Below are 24,457 nucleotides of genomic sequence, written 5' to 3'. Positions count from 1 at the left end.
TTTCACTCGTGGGTCTTAAGCTTCTGCTCCCACTGCACGATGGAATTTCACTGTTTAAAAGTTCACAACTCACGACTCACGTCCTCACACTATACAAGCCGACAGTCGGATGCGAGCGAAATGCTTCCACCGTACGACGCGACAGGCATGTTTCCCCGGTCTGCAGAGGAGGTAACATGCGCACCTGAGGTGGAGATGAGGTCGCGCTCAACAGCGAATCGCACGGCCCTATTTATTTGTACATGTGAAGTGTCAAATCGGGTCGTAGCACTGCTTTAACTGTGCGATTTACGCACGAGCCACGACCAGAATTTCAAACCGTTTTGATTTTCTTGCGACCCTGCGATTGCATAACCTGACTCTCGCGCAGATGGATTGTCATCCATCTGGAATTTTGGTGGTTACCTAGCTGTTCTCTGCTGCGAGTAGGCGGGGGTTGCATTCAAAAAAAGCTCGAACCTGGTTGGAGAATTCAATGTGTCTGTCACGTACTACTTCGACCAATCATATCGAAAGCGGACGTGACGTGTTGGAGCGCGACGCAGTCTCTCGGTCGGGGCGGGGGAGGATACCAAAACAGACCACAACAACATCGAGCAAAGCAACAGCATGGATCTAGCAGCTAATCCCCCGATTATGTCGATTGTGCTGTGAAAATCTGAGGGTAAAGGGCATTATTGGAAACAGCAAGAAGCTTTTTGAAAAAAACACAAACGAAAAATCCCTCAGCGAACGTCTTGCCGAACTTGGTTTGACGTTGGCAAACGTTCAGCATAGGTCGTTTCGTGTGTGTATGAAGTGCCATCGCTTAATATGTAGGATCGAAGAGTCGCAAACTACTTTAAAAGCATGGCAAAAGGCCGAAGTGGAGCAGAGTTGTTCTGCTGTGACAACACCGAGTGCAACGCCGTCGGCGACCGAGACTTTGGCGAAGAAACGAGACAGGGTTCCAACTCCCTCTAAGCTCCGTCCCCAACCCCCCACGCCGACTGCTCCACCAGCTCCGAAAGTACAGAGGCCAAGCACTGGCAGAGCACGGCAAAGTGTTACCAAGGTAAGTCAAAAACATCATAAGACATGCAACAATAATTACCGTACTTGTTTAAACCAGTGCAGCGCGAGTACAAAAGCTGTCATTCCACATTTAAAGCTTAGTTCCATGAGTCTGAGATTACTTTTTGCATGGGTAATGGTCAAAGTCAACCATTAAAATTAGCTTCCAGCATCCTATCTAACCTAAAACAGAGGTTAACATATAAAGTTAACAATAGCCTACCTACCATGCGTTTAGCATCTGATACTGACTGCAAGTGATTTCGTTTTGTGTTGCAGGTAGTTGTCTATTATCCTTCCAAGCCTAGGGGTGAGACAACTGTGTGCCCAGACGACACAGCTGGCATTATCCAGGCGATTGCTGAAAAGAAGTGGAACTGGGCCGCCAAACAAATCATAAGGCACAAGGACTTGTTTGGACCTCTCACTGAAAGCATCCAGCAGGTCATAGAGGATGACTGCAAAAAGATCTGCAATCCATTCACAGGCTTCATGCTGTCAAAAACATCTGCTGAAGATCTGAAAGCATTTTCCTTTGACAAATTGCAGGAAGACTTCCAGCGCGTGTCACCATTTCTTTTTTCCATTTTTCTTACCATCACCAAACAGTCTGCAAATGCTGCCTGTGCTGCAGCATCTATCGCTCTTTAAGGCAGAGATAACCGCTTATCAGCCTTTGCTTACTATGTGAACAATGTCCTGCAGTATGCTGGGGTGAAGAAGGCAGCATTTAAAAGGCTTGGCAAGTTGGGCATTACTACGTCATACTCCAGTGCTATCAAGAAGCAAAAAGAACTGGCAAAAACATGTGGGGAGGACTTTCAAACACTGAAAGTAGCCATCGAAATCTGCCTCCAAGAGAGAATGGAAGAGACCAGCAGAGCCACTGCCTTGGCTTCAGTTCCAGGGAGTGAAGGTTCCGAAGTGGCTACTGGGTCCAGCACACCAGAGACAGAGACACCGAATGTTGCTGTGAGAGACCTGGATGTAGCTATGCATGGCTTGAACCAGCATGCATTGTCAGGTAAGACAGATCTGTTATTAACACTGTGATATTTGTGCATCCATTAAACTGCTGTCAGGATGTAACATTAATAACAGAATAACAGCCATTTTTGAGTCAACAGAGGTCTCTCTGCATTGTTTCAAAACACTACATGTGCCCCATTGCTTACAATGCGTGACCAACTGTGTGTGTGTGTGTGTGTGTGTGTGTGTGTGTGTGTGTGTGTGTGTGTGTGTGTGTGTGTGTGTGTGTGTGTGTGTGTGTGTGTGTGTGTGTGTGTGTGTGTGTGAAATGGTGGAAGGCTGACTGCTGTGCTTAATGTACTTAAATATGATTAGTGTAATAATGAACTTAAATATGGTTAGTGCAATAACATGTAGTTAGTTGGTCTAAGTGTATGTTTTTTGTACTTTGAGATGCGTGTGTGTTTGAGAGAGAGAGAGAGAGGGAGAGAGAGAGAGAGAGAGCTGATGTAAAGCATTTTGCTATCCTCAGACTTTTGCTATATGTTTACTGCAATGTGCAATTATGTGTGTTAGGTCTTTGCGTACAGTAAGTTATGTCTTGTATATGTAAGCTGTCAGACACCTTAATTTCCCTTGTGATTAATAGAAGTACTCTACTCTTCTCTACTTACAGATAGCCAAACGCTAAGCGTTCAGGAGACCATCACTGTCACAGAGCAGGATACTTGCATCACCACTACTCCATCACAGGAAGACCAGCAGTTGGGATCTGACGATGTCACAGCGGTGTCAGTCTTCAGTGCTGTAACAGGCACTGAAATGGTGGACCTGGGTGTAGCAGTGTTGCCCACAGAAGCGCCTTCAGAGCAAAGTCTGCCACCTTCATATTCAATTATATTTGATAACCTGGACTTCTTCTCCCGCACACACCACCAGTCAATCAGCCGCACAAACCAGTCAATCCACTGGATCCACCACATAGCTGTAGAAGACAGAGTTCTTGGAACCCATCTCAGCACACAAAAGCCAAACCGACTGCTATCTGATTATGACATTGGTAACTCCCTACCCAGTCCTGACACCCAAGCCCTAATACGCCGTGAGTACATTGTCCTGGGAAGCAGAATCCTTACAACATACTTGGACTCCTTCAAGCCTCTATCGTCTGTCGTGGTTCACCACATCCCACACAAGTACAGTGCCGAAATGGCAGAGCCTTCAACGCACGTAAGTATTAATTCAAAGCATTACATACTTTCTTTGTAATTTTTGTGAATGCTTAGAACGAGATGGATTATATGGTATGGAATGTCATCTGCCCAAAAAGTAATTTCAATCCCTGTATTCCTTCCTCATATAGTATCTCCTAGGACTTCTGTTCAAAGACGAGAACAAGTCTACAGAGCTGGTCGAGGTTCTACAGCACATACAGAAAGAGTACGTTGGTTTGGGGGGGTCCAAAAATAAACCACATGAACTTGTGAAGGTTATTTGTGTACTGCACTAGTGTGCTGCAGACATACCCTGTAATGCACTGTAATATTCTGAACTGCTACACTCAACTTTGAATACACTGTAGCACACACTTGCATACATTCAGCCACATAGGTAGAACACACACTCCAAACAACACTCTCGTGTGAAAGTTTTTGACATTCAGACCGACTTGTCTTTGTATTGCACACATTGTTGTGTTACGTAGGTATGTTCCAGTGGGCCCAGATGGACCACAGACCATTTTGGTTGGGGGCGACAGACTCACCGAAGGGAATTGCCGGAACCTTCAGTGGGCATTCGCCGAAGGAGAAAGAAATTGCGGATGACCGGTTGGAAGGCCTTGTCTTCAAATTTGAAGACTGGCACGCAATTAAAAACCTTTTTGAGGTGAGTGATCTTGTCAGGACATATTAATGTAGATTAATTCAATACACCCGAGGAGCATGATGTGCACCTTTTTTTTTGGCTAATAACATGACTGGTCATCTCATGTTTAAAATATAAAGTTTTAATTAAGGGTTTTTGGGCAACGTTTCACTACTTCGTCTCCCTTATGTTAAATCCACTCCGTTCAGAGTGGTTTATCAAACATCTACATGGTTTGCATCTGATGATCAGTCATGTAATTTGCCAAGTGGTGAGCTAGCAAATGTTGTATTCTGTGAGGGGGTGGGGTGGGGTGGGGGGGGGTGGGGGGTGGGGGGGGGGGGCAACATAGCAGGTCTGGATGCAACAACAATACATATTCTGCAGAATGTAGACAGTTCTTTCACCCTCCATACTTGCTTAAGGACACTGGTTTAAAAATGCTCAGAGTTATGACTCCAGATCCTAGTGGACCACTCTAAAGTTAAAGGGACAGTTTGGTCAATTTCAACATGCAGTTGTAATGCTCACACTACCCTGGACTTGTCAGTGCCTGAGTTTTTTTTTTTTTCTTCTTCAGCAGTTTCCGAGATCCTGGTCATTGTAATGGGGGCAGCTCTTTGTTTACATTAAAAAAAAAAAAACATTTTTATTTATTCCCCTAAAACATCCAAAAGGTTATAAAACATCAGCAGACAACTAGCAAACAGCAGTACCTTTTGGGAAAAATATTTGGAGTTGGCCTATGTTTCATTTTTTAAAAATGTAAACAAACGCTGCCCCCATTAGAATTGCTCATATCTCGGAAAGGGCTGAGCCGAAAAATGTGGCATCACCAGGCACTGACAAGTCAAGGGTAGCGTGAGCAATTCATGTTGAAATTGACCAAACTGTCCCTTTAAGTAGCAGTTCAGCCATCAGCTCAGGTAATGTCACTGTCTCAGGCACAGGCCCTTCCCCCGTTGTTGTTGCGAGGCTCTCCTCCCTCTAACCCCACAGCCCACCCCCACCTCCACTGCCCCCTTCTCCTGTGGTTGCTCACTTGGGTTTTTCCGCTACTAATCCACTATCAGGCACAGGTCTATCCCCCAGTTGCTGCTGGTGGGCTCTCCTAATCTAAAACATTTCTGCTATTGCCCTGAGAACTCGGCACTAAATACCCCAAAGGCAAAGTGTCATACAGTCAGGATTATCACATTATAAGACAGTTTAAATTATTTATACTTAAAAAAAAAAAGCTGGTTACATTTTTAGTAAATCTTGTGAGCTGACGATATCCCTCCTTACCGATAAACTTTGATTATAGATTTATCATCGGATCTTCTACAAAGATGGCTCAGCGGGAGATCATGGGACACTCCAGGCCAATATGAATAAGCTGAGGTATGCATGTCTATCGTGTGAAACAGAGCTAGTATTTTGTGCATTTGCAAGTGTTCTTTGTCAATGTCTGATGAATAAATGATTGTTTCAATGTTAACATTATAAATGAAAATAGAGTGTTCACCATTTTTAGGTTTCTCTCTCCCTGATGAACCCAGGCCATCATGAATTAAGGCTCGGTGCTTCATCACAAGTCATTCTGCTCTGTCCTATGAAGGAGGATGTTGTCCAGCCACCATGAATTTATTACGGCTTGGTACTCCATCTCTCATCATTGTGTGTCTGTCTGTTCGTTGTGTTGGTGTGGTGCGTGCGTGCGTGCATGCATGCATGTGTTTACATGTGTATATTTGTGTGCGTCTCTGTCCCTTCAAGTGGCTTGTGGCCCAGTCTTTTGTCTGCATGTCTGTTTTTTTTTCTATGTTACATAGCTCAGTATTGTGTGCGTGCGTGTGAGGGTTTTGGAGAGGTACCACATTCTGACGATGACAGTAGGAGTGTGTGTGTTGAGAGATCTACTAACTGTTATGACTTAATACTTACACATGTGTTTACCTTGTATCATATCTAGCATATCTCAGAAATACTTGTACTATATATTGTAACATGTCTTGTATATGTTACAAGCCATTGCCATCATTAATAACAAGTCATGTCCTTACAGATGCAGCAATGCGAAACGCGGCCCACATGCTGCTTTCAATGCATATAAAGAATTTGTGAGAAAGGACACTACGGCTCTCTTCTTAGCTGCTGCTATGGAGCACTTTGGGCTACAGAAAGTGTCAGGTACAACAATTAACAAACCACTCCTTACTCACTGTGAAACAATATTATAGCCCCTGTTAAATGTGTCTATAACAAATACAGTACATGGTGCTTTAAGAGCCTTTCACCAATCTGTGCAGAAGGTGTAAGCTTAGTAGTATTACACATGCGCTAAGTAGATACATGGACAAGGCCACTTGTCTGGTCAAAGCAACAAGAAAAGTACATCTGTATAGTGGCTTTTACATGACTACAATCACAAGAGGGAGAGGTTAAAAGGCACAATCTTGTAATTAATTTCAACTAACAATATGGTTCATGCAACTCATATTACATGCCTTCTCAATGTGTTAACAGACGTCCCAGATGGCTTTATCCCTTCTGACATCGCAACGGGCTCACCTGAGGAGAAAAGGCACTGGCTGACAGAGGCAGTCTCCAACGTCGTTGACAGATTTGTCACTTTTCAAGACATTTCGGAGTTTGTCAGCGGTGTCACAGACAAAGCCACTGACCTTGCCGAACAGCAAGACAGGGTCCTCTGCCGTGCAGCAGGCTGTGGGCGTGCATTTAAATATGAGAAATGTAGGCACAAGCACGAAAAACAAAAGCATGGCTTGTCAGCTCCTCCTGAAGTACCCAAAGATACTGGCAGACAAAGTGTCTTGTTGGTGGACCACAAAAAAGAACACTCAGAAGCTAGGCTGGCATTTGGCTTCCTCCTGGCTGACCTGCAGGATGCGGTGAAGGAGGGTGATGGGGAGAGGCTGCTGAGACTATACAGTGTAGCCCTAATGCTGTTCAAGGCTTACGGTCACACACAGTACGCCTTCAGCACACTCCTCCTGACAGTACAGGTGAATTGCACTCTTTCTCCAAGGTTAGCGCACAGCCTGACATGGAACCGTTTTTGGAATGGCAAGGGAGGAAGAGGAAGAAATGTGTCCTTGGACCTACACCTGGAACACTTAAACAATTTTCTCAAATCCTTCCTGACACGCAGTGGCCCAAATCTCACTGAACAAACCGCATCCAGGGTGAGCAGGTCCCTTGGAATCTGGAAGGAGTTAATGGACACCACAGATTCAGAGCTAGAGGTGTCCAGGTCCACAGGTGCCCACCATGCTGCTCGTCAGACTGAGGATATCCTCATTCTGGTGGAAGTCTTTCAAGACGCAGAGCTCTTCAAGGAGAACCCTGGCAGGGAGTTTTCTGTTTTTCCCAAGTTTAGGCGTGATCTACTGCTTAAACTCAAACAGTCTGACTTGAGGGCATGGTTAAAGTCTAAATTAAAGGAGTGGCAGAACAACCCAATTTAAGAATGGTGATGAGGTACTTCTGAATTATTTACTGTAAATATTTTTGCACATATTTTTTGTATAACCAGTAACTGTTTTGTCATTTGTACATTTGTAACCATCACATTTCTGTCTTTTTTACCTTTTTACTTTTACTTATTGTTTTCCTGTTCTTCTGACTTCCTTTTCTGACCAAATAGTCTACTTGGGCCTAACTCAAGTTGAAACCCATGCATATATGTGGTCTTGATATAGGATCGGAGTATCGGTATCGGCAGATATCCAAATTCAGACATTGTGATCAAAAGGGTATCTGTGTATCCCTAACCACTGTACATTAAAGTAAACCTGTTAATTATTTATTTTCAAAATTTTGCACATTTTTCAATTCATCATGTTTGTCCATGACTGCACAGTGAAAACAATACCCAGAGTTTTTTCACAATTAAATTTTATTTACATTTGTTAATCACCTGTGTACATCATTATTTACATTTGCAAAGACATTGTGACAAAAATGATCTGCTACCTTTCTCCCAGTGTAGGGCAGATGCTAGTTTGAGTCTGAACTACTGCTGTGTTGATCAATTTCAAACTCCTCATCAGGTGTATCAAAATAGCCAGCAAAATCAATATCTGGTTCCAAAAAACTGTCATCAGGAAGAGTTGGCTCGGAATAGTCAAAGTCACAAAACACCTCACTCATAACCAGTAGAATTTCTTGAGCATGTCGTACCCTAAATACTGGTAGGTTGTTTGTTATGTAACTAAGATCGAAGATGTAAGGACTGTGGTGCACAGCTGCATCGATGAGCTCCATCCCAAACCCTGAGCAGACAGTCGTGTTTGTGACTAGTGGCATGTCAGGTACTAGAGTATGCATGTACTTCTGTAAGCAGTCCCTGATAATATCCCTGTCCTCATCTGTCACTTCTCTTGATCTTGGTGGGGTAGTGGGCACATGATGTTGTACAGAGTCACATTTTGGAGCAGGCTCAACACAAACACCAGATGAACACGCACAAATGGACTGGCAGAAGGAACAACACAAATGACCTGGCTCCAAACTTGTTGCGTGTGTGTCAAAGTGTGCAAACAGGGCTTTCCTAAAACAGCCCTGTGCCCCAGCCTTAATCACTGCACTTACTGTCTTGTCTACCCTGGGTGTTCCTTTTATGGCATACAACACTGCATGTGATGGTAGAGAGTTTCTCCCAGCCCTCCCAACCTGCTGCACAATGGCTTCCACGTCCTCTGGTGCTCCGTACATGACAACGTGGGACACGTTAGGGAAGTTAAGACCCATCCCCAAAGCAGTTGTAGCCACAACAACCCTGCAGCTACCCTCACCAGTGAAGGACGCAAGCACTCTGGCTTTGTACTGTGGTAATGTTTTGCTGTGGTACATTCCAATCAGCAGATTTTCAGCCTTGTGCTCAGGATCTCGGTCCACCCATGCATCATCCCCAAGTTCAGCTTTCAGACGGCAGAACACTCTTCCAACTGCCTTCAGTGATGTGCAGTAAATGATGATCGGAGACATAAACAGCCCCTTCTCTCTGACCTCAGTCACCACCCAGTCCATGCACTCAAGGTCGTCTTTGGGAACATGCTTAAGTCCAAGTCTGATGTTGTCTCTGTTTGGGCTCACAGTTATCCGAGTGGCATTGTGCATGTGTAGCAGACGGGAGACACGGTCTCTGTTGGCAGTTTCAGCTGATGCTGTCAAGGCCATGACAGGCGTGCCTGAAAAACAACACACACATAACAAAACAAAAATGAAGTCTGCAAACTCGGCTGGTAAACTTTATGTAAAGAACCTGGGTTTTATTAATTAAGTAAGTCTTAGTACTAAACAGTACAAAACCTTAAATATATGTTTATTGCTGAGAGGGCAAGAATGGGGAGTTTGGGTCTTGACCAGTATCAGAATAAAAAATATATTTTTTTAAAAAAAAAACACCTTCTCTTCAAAACTCATTAACAAAGGGTAGTGGGTATCTACAAAGGAAAAATACCGGTACACATTGTTACAACAACCCGCTGAGGCTCAAACTCAATACTGAAGTAATCTTGAAAACAAGTAGTGTTTTCTTAGTCTGTAGTACTATGGTGTTTCCAGTGTTCTTTTTTTCTCTTATTCACGACATTAACTCACCTTCTTTCACAACTGACCGGAGTTCTCCCAGGCGAGAAAAGCACTCTCTGAAGGCTGGATTTCCTTGCGCACCTTGACCCCTGAAAGGCATTAGAGATCTCTGTTATCAAAGTTGTACTGTATTCGAGTTAACACTCAGTTTTAATGTACATATTTGTCTGAATGTGACGTCTGGGCATTGTGGTCAACATCTATCTTATCGGACATCGGGCAAATTAATTCAGTTCCACCAAAGATCCACGCAGGACAAATTGAATTGCTATATAGTCAGCTACAAACGCGAGGGCATTCCCGGTTGTCAATATTGTTTCACACAAAGGTGTAGGTTTGGCGCGAAAAGTGGTGGGGACATTTCAATGGCAAATTGTCAGGGTATGCTGTTTTCGCATTGTATTTGTGAAAAAGTGGTGGGGACAAGCTAGGTTTACCTCAAAAGTGGTATGGACATGTCCCCACCATCCCCCCTAAAATTAAGCCCATGGTTTCACATACTTAAAATACAATTAAGTAGGAATTAAAAGATGAAAAGATCACTTACCATTTATAGGTGACATGGACCTCGTCGACCACAATCCCGACTAGGTTCGTCCGGTAAACTGTTGAGCCCAACATGGTCAGCCATTTCTCTTTCAACCAGGACTCGGGGCTGCCGAATACAAGTTGAAAATGTCCGTTCAGGATATCGCTGTCGTTCTCTCCTCCGAGCTGCGCAGCCGAAACTCCCAAACGTTCTGCCTCGCGGATTTGATCTTGAATCAGAGCAATGAGAGGAGACACCACTGCAATAATGGGCTCCTGTTGTCGTCCCATCTCCTGTACTACCAGCGGGGCAATTTGGTAGATTAAACTCTTTCCATACCCGGTCGGAAGGAGGGCGAGAATGTCCTTCCCACCAACAAATTCCTTCAAAGCCGTTTTCTGCTCCTCTTTTAAAGATTTAATGTGTGGTAGTTTAGATAACACTCTCGAAACTGCCGAATCGAAGCTGAATCCATGCTCTTCCACGCACGCCGCCATTGTTGTTGTTACTGTGTTCGTCGTCGCGCCGGATGCTACGTCATAGGTAGTTAACACCCCGCCCCACGATTGTAATTGGATGTAGGTATAGAGGCGGGCACGTTTATTTTCTACTCGAAGGACTTCGGGCTCGACAAGGCTGAACCAGACCCCTGTGCGAGCTCACGAAGTGTAACGAAGATGCACGAAGCACTCGGGGTCTCGCGAGAGCCAGGCTAGCGATTGCACGACCGTGAGGCGAAATCGCTTGTCCTTACCCCATGTACACTGCACGATGAGAGACTCACGATTGACCTGCGATTGAGCAAGAAATCGGCCCGACTCTCATAGGTCGTGCGAGTGCCAAATCGTAATTAGTGCAATTATTAGTGCAATGGCACATACATTCATTTACATTAATTATTTGCTTGAGAATCACCTTATTTAATGTTTAAATGAAAACCAATGCATTTGAAAACACTTTTTCATTACTTCTTTATGTAACCAGTGGCAGATAAGCTGCTTGTTTTTCTCGACTACGCCACTTGGGGGCGCTACCCCAAGACAACAACACAGACCCAAAAGGCTTCACAGGTTCGAATGTGCAAAAGTTTGTAAGAATGAGGACAAAAAGTGTTCGAATGTGCAAAAGTTTGTAAGAATGAGGACAAAAAGTGTGCAAATACAAGTCACAAGGCAATGCTCAATATTTATTTCATAAATAGATCAATATAAAGTTTAATTTAATTTCTTTTTAAATAGCTTTCATCAGGTACCAATGACAATGACAATTCACTAAAATCAAGGAGATCTTTATAAGCTACTCCTCCTCACACTCACCAACCACCTGTAGTATAACCTGGAGAGGAAAGGGCAGACTAGACAGGGAAGCCACCACCAGTGCACCCAACACCAAAAGAGGGAAGAAAAGCAAATTAAAGACAATACACTGCAAACTGCAATTCTACTCACTACAAATAAGGAAAATCGAATACACACAGAGAGAGAAAGAGTCTGCTGGACTAGTCCTAAGCACTCCACATGGGAGTCAGGTGGAGGAGAGCTAGAGGGGAGAGAAGCTAGTCCCACTTCAACCTACTGGAGCTGGATTGCTTGCTGAAATAAATCAAAAATTTACAAGGACAATTGGGGAAGAACGTAAAGCCAAACAAACAAAACGAACAAAAGCAGCAAAAGCGAAGCAGCACAATGCAGCAACACACAAAGTAAACAAAAGACACACAAACACAGAATGACAAACACATCACACACACATGCACGCTCACACAAACACACACACTGAAGACAGCTCCAGTACTACAGGCCTCTCATGCCAACTGGGAGCTGGGACACACAAACAGTGACAGTATAGCGACAGTAATCAAAGGGCAGCGACAGCAATCACTCACTCCAGGCAAAACAGCAGTAGCGGTTGGGGTTAGACCTCTAAAAGCAAAGGCAGCATGTTAACAGCGTGTTACAGGGATACTTAGCTATAGTGAACATGGCATACAAACTTACCGGTTCGGAACTGGACGCGTTGCTTGCCGACTATATATTGGATACACCATAAGCCTACGTCCGTTTCTGGCATAAGCACACACGTTTCCTGCACGGGTACAAACAGGCATTAGGCTCACTGCTAGCGCTATCGTAGCCGACAAGCATGAAACATTGGAAACTTACCGCATTTCCACAAAGTAAGGTGGCAGAGGTAAACAACTGCCCAAACGGCAAGTGAAGCGACAGCACAGCCTCCACGCTCCGAATGACCGAAAGGAGCTTAAGCAAGGCACCGATCTGTCGAGAATGAGATCGAATGAGAAACTACTATTAACTGAAATGCCCAAGAGAAGCAGTGGAAGAGGGAAAAGTAGAAACACGCACCTGGCATAACCGCATGAAGCGACTGCAGTCCAGCACTAAAGGCGACGACGCAGCGCAGCTCACAACGAGCTGCAAGGAGAAGGGAATGTGATCACATACGGCCCAAAAACAATAAACCCCATATCAAAGTTTCGGATACTTACCAGAAGCGGATAGCGCAGAGGCACAGCCAACTCTTCGGAGCCCAGCCGATCCAACGCAGCTGGCTACTACTAGCTCGAAACAAGCCCAAAGTCCGGTGTTTAAATAGGACAGGGTGGACCGCAACCCTAAATTAGTCAATCTTTCATTAGACATTGAGTTTCGCAGCACTGTCTTAATCAGTTTTAAAACTGAAAAACTGTGCTCACAGGCTGCAGTGCTCACAGGTAATGCAATTGCAATCTTGCAGATTTTAAACATCTCAGGGAATAACTCAGCATGTAATAAACTGGATGGTGTGTCAACACCACCAGTTTTCTTTCTCTCTATGACTCTTTTGAGTTGAGGGATTTCATGTCCGAGATCATCTGTATTACATTTATATTGAGAGGCAAAAGGAAGAATGAGGTGCTGTTCATACATACCCGGGTATACGCAGACCTTCGAACGTTCGTTTGTAAAAAATAAAAATGCGTACACACAGCTTTGTTTAAAAAAAACAAAAAAGAACCCACGATATTGATCAACATAACTCACTGACTTGAATACTAGAGATGCACAGGATCCAAGATCCGGATCCGGCAGGATAATAGGGTTTTTCACAGGATCCGGATCCGGCAGGATCTTAAAGGGAAAAAAAAAACGTTTTTTTGCGTGTGGGGCCTTATTTCTGGAATAAAACACATCACTCTACACACCCATACCACTTTTTTCCCATTTGATGCAGTTTGGAAGATTTTGTGTCAGACGGTATCCACTCAACGGCAGCCGTAGGGGCTATATTTCCAAGCCCATAAATGACTTGTCCCCACTTTTTTAACGTTGTGCAGATGTGCCATAGTCGAATCAAACACTTCCCGCGTCTGTCACACCCCCGCCTACTTGTGCTCATTTATTTCTGAAAACGGCAATGAAGGCGGCACCGTGATGTCATCGGCTGGCGACTCCATTTATTCTGACAGCAGGCGGTTGAGCTTCATTCGCTCGCTCAATCAGCTAGGACTGCAAAACGCTTGTAAACATTTGCTTTTTGGGAGTACTATTTGGATTTTGCAAAAATGGTTCGAATGTGTACATTCCCAGGATGCGAAAACAAGATGACTAGATGGACATCCTTGTCTTTTCACCGGCTTCCTCTGCAAAACCGAGAAGTGTTGAGACTGTGGCTTATCGCAATGAGAATGGATCCTAACATCAGACCGCAGCGATTGCGACGCGCTGATCATCGAGTTTGTAGTGCCCATTTCTCTACCGATGATTTTTGTCCACTAAAGGAAATGAAACCTGGCCAAAAATCCCAGTATCGAATTCTCAAGACCGGCGCTGTGCCTACGGCCACCGAACAACGCTCAGAGGAAACTACGGTAAGCTAGCTTTCACATGTCCACGAGCTAATTGTATGTGATTACCCTGTACTTGAATCAGTGCAAAGTCTACTGCTAGCAAACATTCAAACAAGCCAAATTATAAGTTGTGTGCACCATTTCCAAGTTGTCCGTTTTGTCGGAAGCAGCAGTGGGTGCATTTGGAACATTGGGGAACAAAATTGAAACGTAGAGGTAAAACAGTTGACATGACCCAAGCAGGCTAGACCTGTGACGCAAAATAGAGCTCTAGACTAGCTCTACTGCTGGGTGCATTTGTGAACAGTCTCCCAGAGCGATCAGTGAACAGTCATCATCAGAGCCTTGACTTTTGGAGCCGTTCACGAATTACCAGTACATCAACAATGGAATGCTGGTTTGTTTCGGACCACACCGTATTTTACTTTCATTGTGTCATGTTGATTGTATGATGCAACCCATAGGCGAATGAGGGGTGTATAGATGCAGATTTCCAACGTCATGAAAGCCAGATAGACAGGCATGCAAGATATGCATACAAAAAGATATAAAGACATCATAAACACTATCTTCACTTTTGCAGAACTTTGTAAAAAGGTCCAAAATAAAAGGTTTAAATGAGGAACGGACATGGTTCAGCTGTGTTGATTTCTCTGAATAATACAGTCACTGACTTGTATGTATATAGCCTATGTTTCAATGTCAGATGAACAAGAAAGGGGATTCATCATAATCCCAAGCTGATGACACTGATGCAGTGTGATGTGTCTTATTTATGTATTCCTTTTTGTATGTATTTTCTCTTTTATGAAAGTGCCAGCAGTGGTTTCAGCCTTGCAGTGACCGAATTATCTTCACTTCCTCAGTCAACTCCTGAGAAAAGCCAACACGGTGCACTGGAGGAACCATCAGGATCTAGAGGGCCATTCGACTCTGCATTGAATGTGCTTATGACAAGCCCCCCCCAGACTACAACAACACCAAAAAGGCGTTCGTTATCTGGGAAGTACTATGCCTTGGCTCCCACATGGTCGCAACCATTGGTAAGAACAACAATGAAACACCTTTTATTTTGAAAACTGCCATTACATGACAATATTTCGCCCTTCACTATTATTCTGACAAAATACACACTGTTTTATTGTGCACCAGGTCCCTCTACCATCCACATCACCACCAAGTACTGCACTTCCATCTGCCCCTTCATCAGGGCCATCAAATGTCGCAAGTGAGGAGGAGGCTGACTCAGAAGTTGACATGGAACGTGAACTTCTTGATCTGAGCAAAAGTTTTGAGGATTGCGGCTTGAAAGATGTCAGCTTTGTACTGCCAAGCTCCCAGTCATCTTCCAGCGCAGGGACTATGTCGGGGTCTGGAAGCATTTCTCAAGACACAGAGAGAGGGTGGGGACAGAGGAAGTGGTTGGTGAACGAATCAAACCTCTTACAACTCTTTCAAACATGTCCTAGTTGCATGAGTCTTATAACTGAGACAACAATCACCACCAAAGGCAGCCAGATTAAAATCAAGTGGAGCTGTGGGAGGCACTCTGGAGAATGGCAGTCATGTCCGGACCGAAGAGGGATGGCAGAGAACAATCTGTTGATCAGTGCATCAATACTCTTCACTGGAGCCACATACACAGACGTAGCAGACTGGGCTAATCTCCTCAACATGTCCATACCAACAGCAACACCGTTTTACGACATGCAGAGGATATACCTTCGACCTGCCATCCAAGATGTGTACAAAAGGGAGAATGACCGAATAATATCCCGGCTTGCAGAGGAATCAACATCTGGAAAGAGACATGAACTCTGTGGCGATGGAAGACGTGATAGTCCAGGTGAATATATATATATTAAGGCTGTAACGATATTGCATCGAACCGAGGGATCGCGGTACGTAGACCCACGAACCCCTATCGCGAACCTTCCTCGCAGAATCGCGATGCGCCCTTTAAAAGTTGTCACCAAAGTTCTTCCCTAACAAAATCTCTGTTGTTACCCCCCTCAGTCTAGAAAACAGCAGGATACAGGCAAATGTTTGCATATGTGCTTTAAAAAGACAAGTAGAAAAGGGGCGCACATGTGACACTTCCATTCACCCCTCTCTTATAAAATGTTCCATCCAACCAGCACATGCATTTGTCAATTGCCTGAGCAACCTCCGCGAGACGAAAAACTTGGAAACGTCGGAAGGTAGGCTAAAGCACAGAAATGAACAACAGACCAAGAAGGCTTTATCAAACATGTGAAGGTGTTTAGATTCATGCATGCGCCGATGCTATTGAGTGGAGATAGACGTTGAGCTGAGAGAGAGAAAGAGAGCTAGTGAGCGAGATGCTCCGCCTGCCCAAATTCATAAACCACGCTACTATATGCTCTATAAGGGAAGTGTCTGAAGTCGGGCGAACGTTGAGGTCGATGTGGATATTAATAGGCAGCGTTATTTCTTCCCAGCATTGACCGCCTGCCTAGCGAAAACATGCTCCATTTCAGCCTGCATCCATTCCCGCTCTTGACAAAATGTCAAATCACAAAACCAAACAAAGGACAACGTGCGTGTTGCATCGTGAGAACATAGGCTAACTGAGGTTCATTTCGAGATTTGTTTGTATAAGCGTGCGCGCGCTGCTGCATGATCAAAAAGTTACAAAAATAACATCAAAATTAAGTGCTGCATTTTTGTAAGTAACTTTATACAACATGTTTCCTGACGAAATATGACCAGTGTTGTTTCAGTTAATGTTTGGATATTAATTGGATAATGTTTGATAATGTGAGACAGTTGTTATAGGCTACCTACTGGAACCCTGACCCTTCTCTCTCCATTTCTGTCTCTCTCACACACGGTCAGCATTTCTCAGCATGATATGATCTAAGAGGCTATTAATAAGAAGCCTACTTTTCCTTGGTGAACTAAAATCCCTTATTTCTCTGTGTTGTGCTTTGATGTCAACACCTGGGGAACAGGTTGTAGTGGTAACCTATACCTGCAACATCATTTAGTACACCTACAAAATTAATGTAGGCAGGTAGGCCTAAATGCAAAAAGAAAGCATATATATAGCCTATATAGGCCTATAATTTATTTTCTTCTTTTTTTCCCTTTAAACATTTTTTATAAAATCGTGGGGCGTATCGAACCGTGAGTCATATATCGTAATACAAACCGAATCGTGGGTTGGGTGTATCGTTACAGCCTTAATATATATTTTTTTTTATTTTTTGTGTTTGTATTCATTTCACAAGTAATCATAGCTCATGTTTATAAATTTAAACCTCTTTCTTTTTGTGCTTCCCAACGTTTCAGTGCGAGATACTCCACCTACTCCTTCCAAAACGACTCTACAAAAGAAATCGTGCATTTTGAACTGGTCCAGGTAATGTGTCTTTACCAACATGAAGCTCAAACTGTGATTCAAATGTAGCATGACCAGGTGAACTAACAAAAATATTATTTAATCAATGAACCGACTACGCCACCAGAGGGCGCTAAAGTCCCTCTGGAAATTGAATTACACACTAGTGCATCAAAGCACACAGGTTCGTAAGGAACGACAGAGACAGGATTACAGGGAACAATTACTTTCTCTTTTTAATAAGTCAGGAGGTATAAAATACAATGATATTTAGGACCACAAAATAAACAAAACGTACATTGGCGCGGGACAGGTAACCACACAATAATGAGTTGGCTTAGGCTTCCCCTGAGTAGCTTCAGTACAAGTTAACACGATGTAACACACAATTAGCACAGCAAGCACATCTAGTTGAATATAAGCATGCATGGAAGTAAATCATTAACACAGCACACAAAGTTACACTCGGCATAAGGCCTGAGCACTGCACGTGAGAAACTACTGTAGGGTGGTCCTACTGACCAGTTACAGGTGTGTGGTGTACCCGACACGGCCAACACACAATACAATAAGAAACGAAACAGAAATCCAACGTAAATCAATCAAACAAAAGAGAACTAGGACCCACACATCACATTCACACACACTCCACTGAGTGTCAGCGCGCAACCACGCGCGTCACCAAACACTCTCTCCACACGAGAGTTCCAAGCGCGCACCGCGCGTCACTTAACACACTCTCCACACGCACGCACTCGTCCACAATAATTGTCGGCAGAACAAAAACAGCAGCGCGTCAAGGGCCGTCGGCCCTACATATGTTGATCCCAGGCTACCCGATGGGCGAGGCACATCGCCTACGCCGACAGCAGCAAGGGCAACAGCAGTAAAACGGACAGGCTAGGTACAGCAGTTGCCGGGAGAAGTTGAGAGAATGCCCACGCCAGCACTTCAGCAGAAACTCAAGCGGTTACGCTCTTGGTCAGAAGACGCACCGCAGGACCAAACAACCCCACGAGGGCTTCCACATCCCCGGGGAATACATATGCCTACGGGTGCGGGCTCTCCCAGTGACAACAGAACCCAGAGCCAAATGATGATCGACCAGCCGCCGCCCAAATGAAGCAGGTGTAGCGCTTTTAAAAGAAACTAAAATCTTAGCAATTGGTGCTCCTCACTCACATGACACACCGCGCCACAGCCAATTGCCGCTGTGGCTTAAAGGCACACGCACCAATATGCTACACAAAGAAGAGAAAGAAATCTGGTGCCACACGGATGTCTATTTTCTGTAATTTATTTTTTAGTGCAGTGAGACTAACGTTTCGACATGCGTCTTCATCAGAGTCCTAAGACGCATGTCGAAACGTTAGTCTCACTGCACTAAAAAATAAATTACAGAAAATAGACATTCATGCATTCATTCATTCTCTAAACACATGTTGGTCTGAAATTGAATTGCCATTTACTTTGCTTCAGTTAAAAAAAAAAAACATAGTGAACGACAGGGGAGCACGTGATGGAACTGTACAATGATTGGAACTGTACAATGATTGGACGATTTCTCATTCGGTTAATAACTGGCACTAGTTGGCAGTTGACATTTGAACACTGAACAGGCGCGAGGTAGGCCTAGCCTACATCGTTACGAACAAGGACTTTCAATGAAACAGGCCATCTAAACAAAAGCACTGCATTAAACCTATGCAACGTGCAAAAACAAATAGGCTGTAGAAGTTCAATATATGGTCGAATTGAATTTTTCGATCAAGGACTGTGGTGGACGAAACGTGGCCGACGTCAGTCCATTCCGCGCCAATCCAGCACGCACGTCCATCAGGCTGGACAGAAGAGGCAGGCCCATTCGATTGCGCAAGTCATTCTTGAGAGTAGGGACACCTGCGAGAAGGCTCGCTCTACAGTGGCGTTGGAGATAGGGAGCGTCAGCATCTTAACGGCTCCAGAGGCGAGCTCTTGGAAGCATGCGTTGCCTCCGGCGTCCCTGAAGTTTGCCACTTCCAGCCAAAATTTGTCGATGGGGAGGTCAGCCGGGAAACCAGCACACGCAACGTTCCTCAACTGGATTTCCAGGGTATCGCGGGACCCCTGGAAAAAGTCCTTGGGTAGGTCGTGGATGGTGGTGGTGCGAGACAACACGGCCGGTGGACATATAAGCTCCAGTTGTGCTAGCAGCTCCAGTGACTCGGGTAGGCGCATCTGATACTGGACCAGCAACTCCTTGAGGAACTCCAATCATCTCGCCTGTACAGCGGATTTGGTGTCCGGGGGCAGAGAACATTCCTCCATTTTTTGTCCGAAGATGGTGCCCAGATCTGCATCAGAGGGGGACAGGTAGAGAGCGGAGGATGCGAGGTCCAACTCTCTGAGCTGCTTTTGGCTATGAGTGCGGAACACGGATGGCTTTATCACACGCCTCATTGTTGACTGAGGTCCCGGAAAACGGCAACACTATCCCCTGTCTCGAGCTGGAATGCTTTGTTGACCGCTTTAATTTCTGCCAGGACTGGTCGGAGGAAGTGGAGGTACAGGCTGTTGGACTTGTCCCTGTACATTTCACCGAGCACCCTGGCAGCATAGCAGTGCTCTGCGCTGGCTGCCATGGCAAAATGCAACCCTAACTCATTCTCCTGGCTGACGATGCGGTCTACACAGTCAGCTGTTGCCAGCCAGCGTGTCCCGCTCGGTGACAGCAACTTCAAGGGTGCTTCCCCTCCATTGATGGTCTCGTACACTGCTCGGTAGTCAGACTGGCGCTTTGATGAGTGTGCGAACCAGTTGTATGTTTCCCTGATGAGGTACTCCACATGACTTCGAAGCCGGGCCATGGCCTTGTGTGCGACAATGTCGAGTGAGTGACAGACGCACCGGATCAATTTGAGGGTCGGCTACCTCTCCCTCAACAGCGTATACACAGAGTGATGTTTCCCGACCATCACGCTGGCCCCATCAGTGGCGATCCCCACAAGCGCAGCGATGGAGAGACCGCATTTGTCCAGGAACCCCATTACTGCTGTAGCGACCGAGGATGCATCGCCACTCATCAGCTCCACTAAACCCAGGTACGTGCTGACAAATTTATCATGGGTTGTTGATGGGTATTTGATGCATATGCACAGCAACTTATTCACTGTAATGTCGGTTGTCTCGTCTAGGTACAGGGAATAAGGGGAGTCGCCTACATCCTCCCTCAACTCTGCCCTGAAATGGGGGGCCAACATAGAGCGGATGAGGGCTGTACATTTCGTCCGGTGCATCTGAAATGCTGCGGTCTCGTCTTGCAGGATGTCTGACAGCTCGTCTACGGCATTAATGGAAGTATGACAAGCCACGCAAGTGGCAATGCGCAACTCACGCCGTTTTTGTGATGAGGGTGGATCGTGGACTTTTGCAGCGCTTACGGTGAAGGTCTTGACTGAGGGCGCCAAGCATCTCGCCGTGTGCTTTTTTGTTGCATCATGGTCCCCAGGTCCTTCAGATGCGCTCTTATTTCTGTGTTGCAGAACTTGCATCTTGCTTTCCCCTCGTCTTGGGCCAGCCCGATCCACACTTTTAACTCGGGATCCGTTTCCCACTCCTTTCTGTATTGCTTCTTGTATTTCGCCCACTTTGGCATCTCGATCTTGTTAACGGTGCTTCAAGCTCGTGTTAGCAAACTACTGCTAGCACAGGGGCCCCTCACAGTGACAGTTCGCCCTTGAAGTTGACTCCCAATCGGGGGCGGTTTATGATTCCATGGGCCCCTGGGCCAGACAACAAGAAAGACCCCCCACCCCACCCCTAGTTTACAAACTGATTCAGGGTTTTAGCCTGGGTGTGTTGATGGGGGTTTGGGTTGTCCCCGGAGAACATTTTAATTTACAAAAGTGTGATTTTAAAGAGAAGGCAGATGCGAGAGAGCCTCGGGCCCATTGACTGTTGGGGCCCGGGGTCTGACTTTGAGCCCAGTAGGCATCTACCCCCGCTCCGTTTGGAGCCTCCGGACATCCAGTCGAGGGGGGCGGGTCGTCGTAGTGTCCCCCTACGCCTCACTGACAGCTTAACAACGTAACGTTACGCATCTTGGGAAAGAATGGGATATAGGGAACTGTAGTGTGCCAGTGACAGACAGTGTGACCCATAACGATAACACACATATTTCAGGTTCATGTATATTGACGTGACTGCGGCGGCTGCAGTGCGGAAAATGTAAGCCTAACCTATGCAGACTGGGTTACACATTGGCTATTGTGGTAGGCTATCGTGGCGGCTCAATCTCGATCTGTTAGCTAGCTAAACCCACACCATACTGTATACAACGATTGTGTGCTGTGGATTTTGCTAGCTAACAGATCAAGATAGAGCCGTCACCAGCAGCCTACCGGTATGTAGACCTCTCTGGTTGTAGCCTACCGTAATTAATCCTGCACCGCAGCATAGCCTAGGCCTAATTGTTAAAAATAAACTAAATCAATTTTGTTTTTAAAATTTGGTTGACCGAGGATGCATCGCCACACAGCAGCTCCGCTAAATTCAGGCTCATGCTGACAAATTTCTCTATTTCTTCTCTTCTCTGGTTTGTTGATGGGTAGCCTAGTAGGCATAGGATTTGACGCATAGGCCTATGCACAATAGGCCTAATTTACCGTAGGCTATTCACTGTTATGTCGGTTGTCTCGTCTATGTACAGGGAATAGGGGGAGTCGCCTATCCTCCCTCAACTCTGCCCTGAGTTTTAATTGTTATTGCTTAGGCCTAATTGTTCAAATGAACAAAACCAACAATTTTGTTTTTAATCTTGAATGATTTTTAATTTGGCTGTTTGTTATTGTCTGTTTTGACAAAATGATTGTGTAGGCCTAAATGCACCGTAATGTCATGGTATTACAATAAAGTTCAATATTTGATTTGACTTTGACTGCTCTGTCACGATGATTGACTGCTTAGCTGGGGGTAGAACGTTAGTCAATTCACAGCCATATTTGCCATAGGACAACCTGCAAATAGGCTATTGCTGATGCCGGTTGAGTTACGTCTCCTATAGCCTATGCCTATCTGTGTTAAGCCGAAGTCTGTCAGTGCAATCGTCAGACAGCCACAACGACGGCCAGCCAACAGAGCAGGCTGTAGACTGAAAACCACATGTGGCCTGTAGGCCTAGGCTATAACTGAATGATTATAATATTACTTTATTGAAATGTAAGTGTCCACCTTGTAAACGAAAGCTTGGGCTATGTGAATGCCCCATCAGGCATTATTCTAGAATGGGGCGGTGCGCATCCAATTTGGGAGCATAGCCCATCACTTTAAAAAGGACTGAGACGCATTTTTGGTATAAGATGTAGCCTACCTATTCGCCTATTTAATTGTCATGGTGTTGTAAGCCATTAACTGTAAACAAACCACTTTCGGTGGATACTCATCTTTGTTTTCTCTTTAGCTTATTCTTTTGAGAGAACGCCTTTCGCCCAGTGCGTCTTCGGTGAAGCACAGGGCGAAACGCGTTGTTAACGAGATAAAGTGTGTGTGTGGGGGGGGGGACTGTATCCAGTGCGTTGTTTATTAATGAACTTCTCATATTGATCATTTTTCCCTACACCTGTGCCTGGATAGCTGAAGCTCGGTTGCGCACCACTTTCAGGCTATCCTGTATCCAACCGGTGGTTTATTTTATTGGCTCATGCGCTCCCCAAAAATAATACTTTTTATTAATAAATATTATTACACTTATTGATAATAATTAGTATAAGTCTGTGGTTAATATAAAATCAATGGACATGTCACTGCGGCACTTCTGCATGTCACTGACACATGCCACAAAATGATCTAACCCCCTCTCAGTTAAGACCCTCGACCCTCCCCACTCGTTCACATGACCATCATTAAAACAAATCTCTCTCTCTCTCTCTCTCTCTCTCTCTCTCTCTCACACACGGTTAAAACGTAACTGTCCTGTGAAGCAAGACCATCCCTGGGGTCTACGGCGCCGCAACATGCACTGGGTGGCGACTAGAGTCCAGCGCGCCGAGAGACTAATCGCTCCTTGCTTGGAAGTCGCACAGTCCAGTCTACACTCCTTCAGTTCCCGGCTGTCTGTCTATAAAAGATTGATGGTCTAAACGGTCTCTATCCTCACATGCAGGTGAGCGCAATGCTGCTGTGAGACGTAGTGAAATTAATGAGTCCACGCTCTCGGCTGTCATAACGGCGCAAGCGCTAAGATATATGTTGATTTGGGCTGGAGTTGAGTAGATAGGGATTTGAGCTGGAGTAGATAGTAGCCTATATTCTATGGGTGATGTAGCCAAGGCTAAATGTGTTGTCTGAACATTGGAGGGGGCACAGAAGGGGTAGCCTAGGCTACAGAGGGATTAAAAAAAATAAATAAAAAAAACCGCCCAACTCATCTGAAAACAGCCCAATTGTTACACACCCGCCCAAGACCGTTCCTTCCCGCAGAAACCAACGCAAAACCGCCCAATTGGGCGGGAAACCGCCCAATCTGGCAACCCTGACCTTGGACCTCCACCTATGCACCACAAATCCAAAAATCACTCATTTTCAAGCCCAGTAAACATTTTTTGACTCCCTCTGCCCCATGAACCAGGAAGTAGAGGGCGTGACTTAGGTACCCCATGGAGCTTTGTGAACAGATTTGGGGAGGGTTGCCCTCTGCGAAAACCATCACAGGCAGCCTCGAAACTTGTGAAGTGGGTGCTGCTGCCGCGGCCGCCACCTCCTCCTCCTCGTCGTCCCCCTTGGAGGCAGGCAGCCCAGCTTAGCTTACTGCAGCTTCTTTGGCAGAGCGGACAATTTGCAGATTGATCATTACTGTCATCATGTTTCTGCTATAGTGATCTTGTCATATATAGTTCAATGAATTTTCTTTTGATAAAGTACTGATCACATATCCAACATTTCACAAGCCAATTGGAGTGGTGAAGGCTAGCTGGTCTGAGGTTAAGTGCAATGCTTTCTCTGAATGCATCTGACCAGACACAAAGGCTACTCTGATCCAAGAATCTGCAACCCCCTGTCTTTTTTGATGATACAGTAAGCTGATCATACTATACAGATCCATAAAAAGTAACTTTAGAATGAGTAAAAATAGTTGACTTACCAAGGCTCCTTTATTTAGGCGTAGTTGTAAGTTGTTAGCGATTTCGTGCTCGCTAACTAGCGTAGCAAACTTTTATAGCCAAGCATTCCCAACTGAGGTGACTACACATCACCA

The 24,457-nt window shown here is 45.2% G+C and overlaps 5 protein-coding genes across 7 annotated transcripts; 4 read left to right on the top strand and 1 right to left on the bottom strand.

Annotated features, from left to right (window-relative positions):
- Window positions 1-672: 672 nt before the first annotated feature.
- LOC134466071 (uncharacterized) lies at window positions 673-1,704 on the top strand. Its single transcript, XM_063219969.1, has 2 exons — window positions 673-1,054; window positions 1,333-1,704. Exons 1-2 carry the CDS (start codon window positions 794-796, stop codon window positions 1,702-1,704), a joined length of 633 nt encoding a protein of 210 aa, XP_063076039.1. The 5' UTR covers window positions 673-793.
- A 27-nt stretch (window positions 1,705-1,731) lies between these two features.
- Window positions 1,732-3,848, top strand: LOC134466070 (uncharacterized). Its single transcript, XM_063219968.1, has 4 exons — window positions 1,732-2,077; window positions 2,699-3,252; window positions 3,386-3,462; window positions 3,728-3,848. Exons 1-4 carry the CDS (start codon window positions 1,918-1,920, stop codon window positions 3,846-3,848), a joined length of 912 nt encoding a protein of 303 aa, XP_063076038.1. The 5' UTR covers window positions 1,732-1,917.
- Window positions 3,849-3,850: 2 nt separating this feature from the next.
- Window positions 3,851-7,804, top strand: LOC134466516 (uncharacterized). Of its 3 annotated transcripts, XM_063220412.1 has the most exons (5): window positions 3,851-3,909; window positions 5,195-5,271; window positions 5,405-5,527; window positions 5,936-6,060; window positions 6,397-7,804. In XM_063220412.1, exons 4-5 carry the CDS (start codon window positions 6,030-6,032, stop codon window positions 7,356-7,358), a joined length of 993 nt encoding a protein of 330 aa, XP_063076482.1. In that variant the 5' UTR covers window positions 3,851-3,909; window positions 5,195-5,271; window positions 5,405-5,527; window positions 5,936-6,029; the 3' UTR covers window positions 7,359-7,804. The 3 variants fall into 3 exon arrangements, with proteins under 3 accessions (XP_063076482.1, XP_063076481.1, XP_063076480.1); XM_063220411.1 differs by having other exon boundaries at window positions 5,195-5,527; XM_063220410.1 differs by lacking the exons at window positions 3,851-3,909; window positions 5,195-5,271; window positions 5,405-5,527 and having other exon boundaries at window positions 5,750-6,060.
- Window positions 7,805-9,826: 2,022 nt separating this feature from the next.
- On the bottom strand, window positions 9,827-10,648 carry LOC134466515 (ATP-dependent DNA helicase Q1-like). The gene has a single exon (XM_063220409.1). The coding sequence runs from the start codon at window positions 10,510-10,512 to the stop codon at window positions 10,030-10,032; it is 483 nt and encodes a 160-aa protein (XP_063076479.1). The 5' UTR covers window positions 10,513-10,648; the 3' UTR covers window positions 9,827-10,029.
- Window positions 10,649-14,967: 4,319 nt separating this feature from the next.
- LOC134466069 (uncharacterized) lies at window positions 14,968-18,349 on the top strand. Its single transcript, XM_063219967.1, has 3 exons — window positions 14,968-15,708; window positions 17,178-17,247; window positions 18,298-18,349. The coding sequence occupies exons 1-3, from the start codon at window positions 15,120-15,122 to the stop codon at window positions 18,347-18,349; spliced, it is 711 nt and encodes a 236-aa protein (XP_063076037.1). The 5' UTR covers window positions 14,968-15,119.
- The last annotated feature ends 6,108 nt before the right edge of the window (window positions 18,350-24,457 follow it).

The sequence above is a fragment of the Engraulis encrasicolus genome, chromosome 16, assembly GCF_034702125.1.
Source record: "Engraulis encrasicolus isolate BLACKSEA-1 chromosome 16, IST_EnEncr_1.0, whole genome shotgun sequence".
NCBI lineage: Eukaryota > Metazoa > Chordata > Actinopteri > Clupeiformes > Engraulidae > Engraulis > Engraulis encrasicolus.
The sequence above is the reverse complement of the archived record's forward strand: the minus strand, read 5'-3'. Positions and strand labels throughout refer to the sequence as shown.

Excerpts from the sequence above, each read along its gene's own strand:
- LOC134466071 (XM_063219969.1), top strand. The coding sequence starts at position 794 with ATGAAGTGCCATCGCTTAATATGTAGGATCGAAGAGTCGCAAACTACT. Across the intron at positions 1,055-1,332 it reads CACGGCAAAGTGTTACCAAG|GTAGTTGTCTATTATCCTTC; the intron begins GTAAGTCAAAAA and ends TTTGTGTTGCAG.
- LOC134466070 (XM_063219968.1), top strand. The coding sequence starts at position 1,918 with ATGGAAGAGACCAGCAGAGCCACTGCCTTGGCTTCAGTTCCAGGGAGT. Across the intron at positions 2,078-2,698 it reads GAACCAGCATGCATTGTCAG|ATAGCCAAACGCTAAGCGTT; the intron begins GTAAGACAGATC and ends CTCTACTTACAG. Across the intron at positions 3,253-3,385 it reads TGGCAGAGCCTTCAACGCAC|TATCTCCTAGGACTTCTGTT; the intron begins GTAAGTATTAAT and ends TTCCTCATATAG.
- LOC134466516 (XM_063220410.1), top strand. The coding sequence starts at position 5,889 with ATGTTACAAGCCATTGCCATCATTAATAACAAGTCATGTCCTTACAGA. Across the intron at positions 6,061-6,396 it reads TGGGCTACAGAAAGTGTCAG|ACGTCCCAGATGGCTTTATC; the intron begins GTACAACAATTA and ends ATGTGTTAACAG.
- LOC134466515 (XM_063220409.1), bottom strand. The coding sequence starts at position 10,512 with ATGGCGGCGTGCGTGGAAGAGCATGGATTCAGCTTCGATTCGGCAGTT.
- LOC134466069 (XM_063219967.1), top strand. The coding sequence starts at position 15,120 with ATGGAACGTGAACTTCTTGATCTGAGCAAAAGTTTTGAGGATTGCGGC. Across the intron at positions 15,709-17,177 it reads TGGAAGACGTGATAGTCCAG|TGCGAGATACTCCACCTACT; the intron begins GTGAATATATAT and ends CCAACGTTTCAG. Across the intron at positions 17,248-18,297 it reads TGCATTTTGAACTGGTCCAG|TGACAACAGAACCCAGAGCC; the intron begins GTAATGTGTCTT and ends GGGCTCTCCCAG.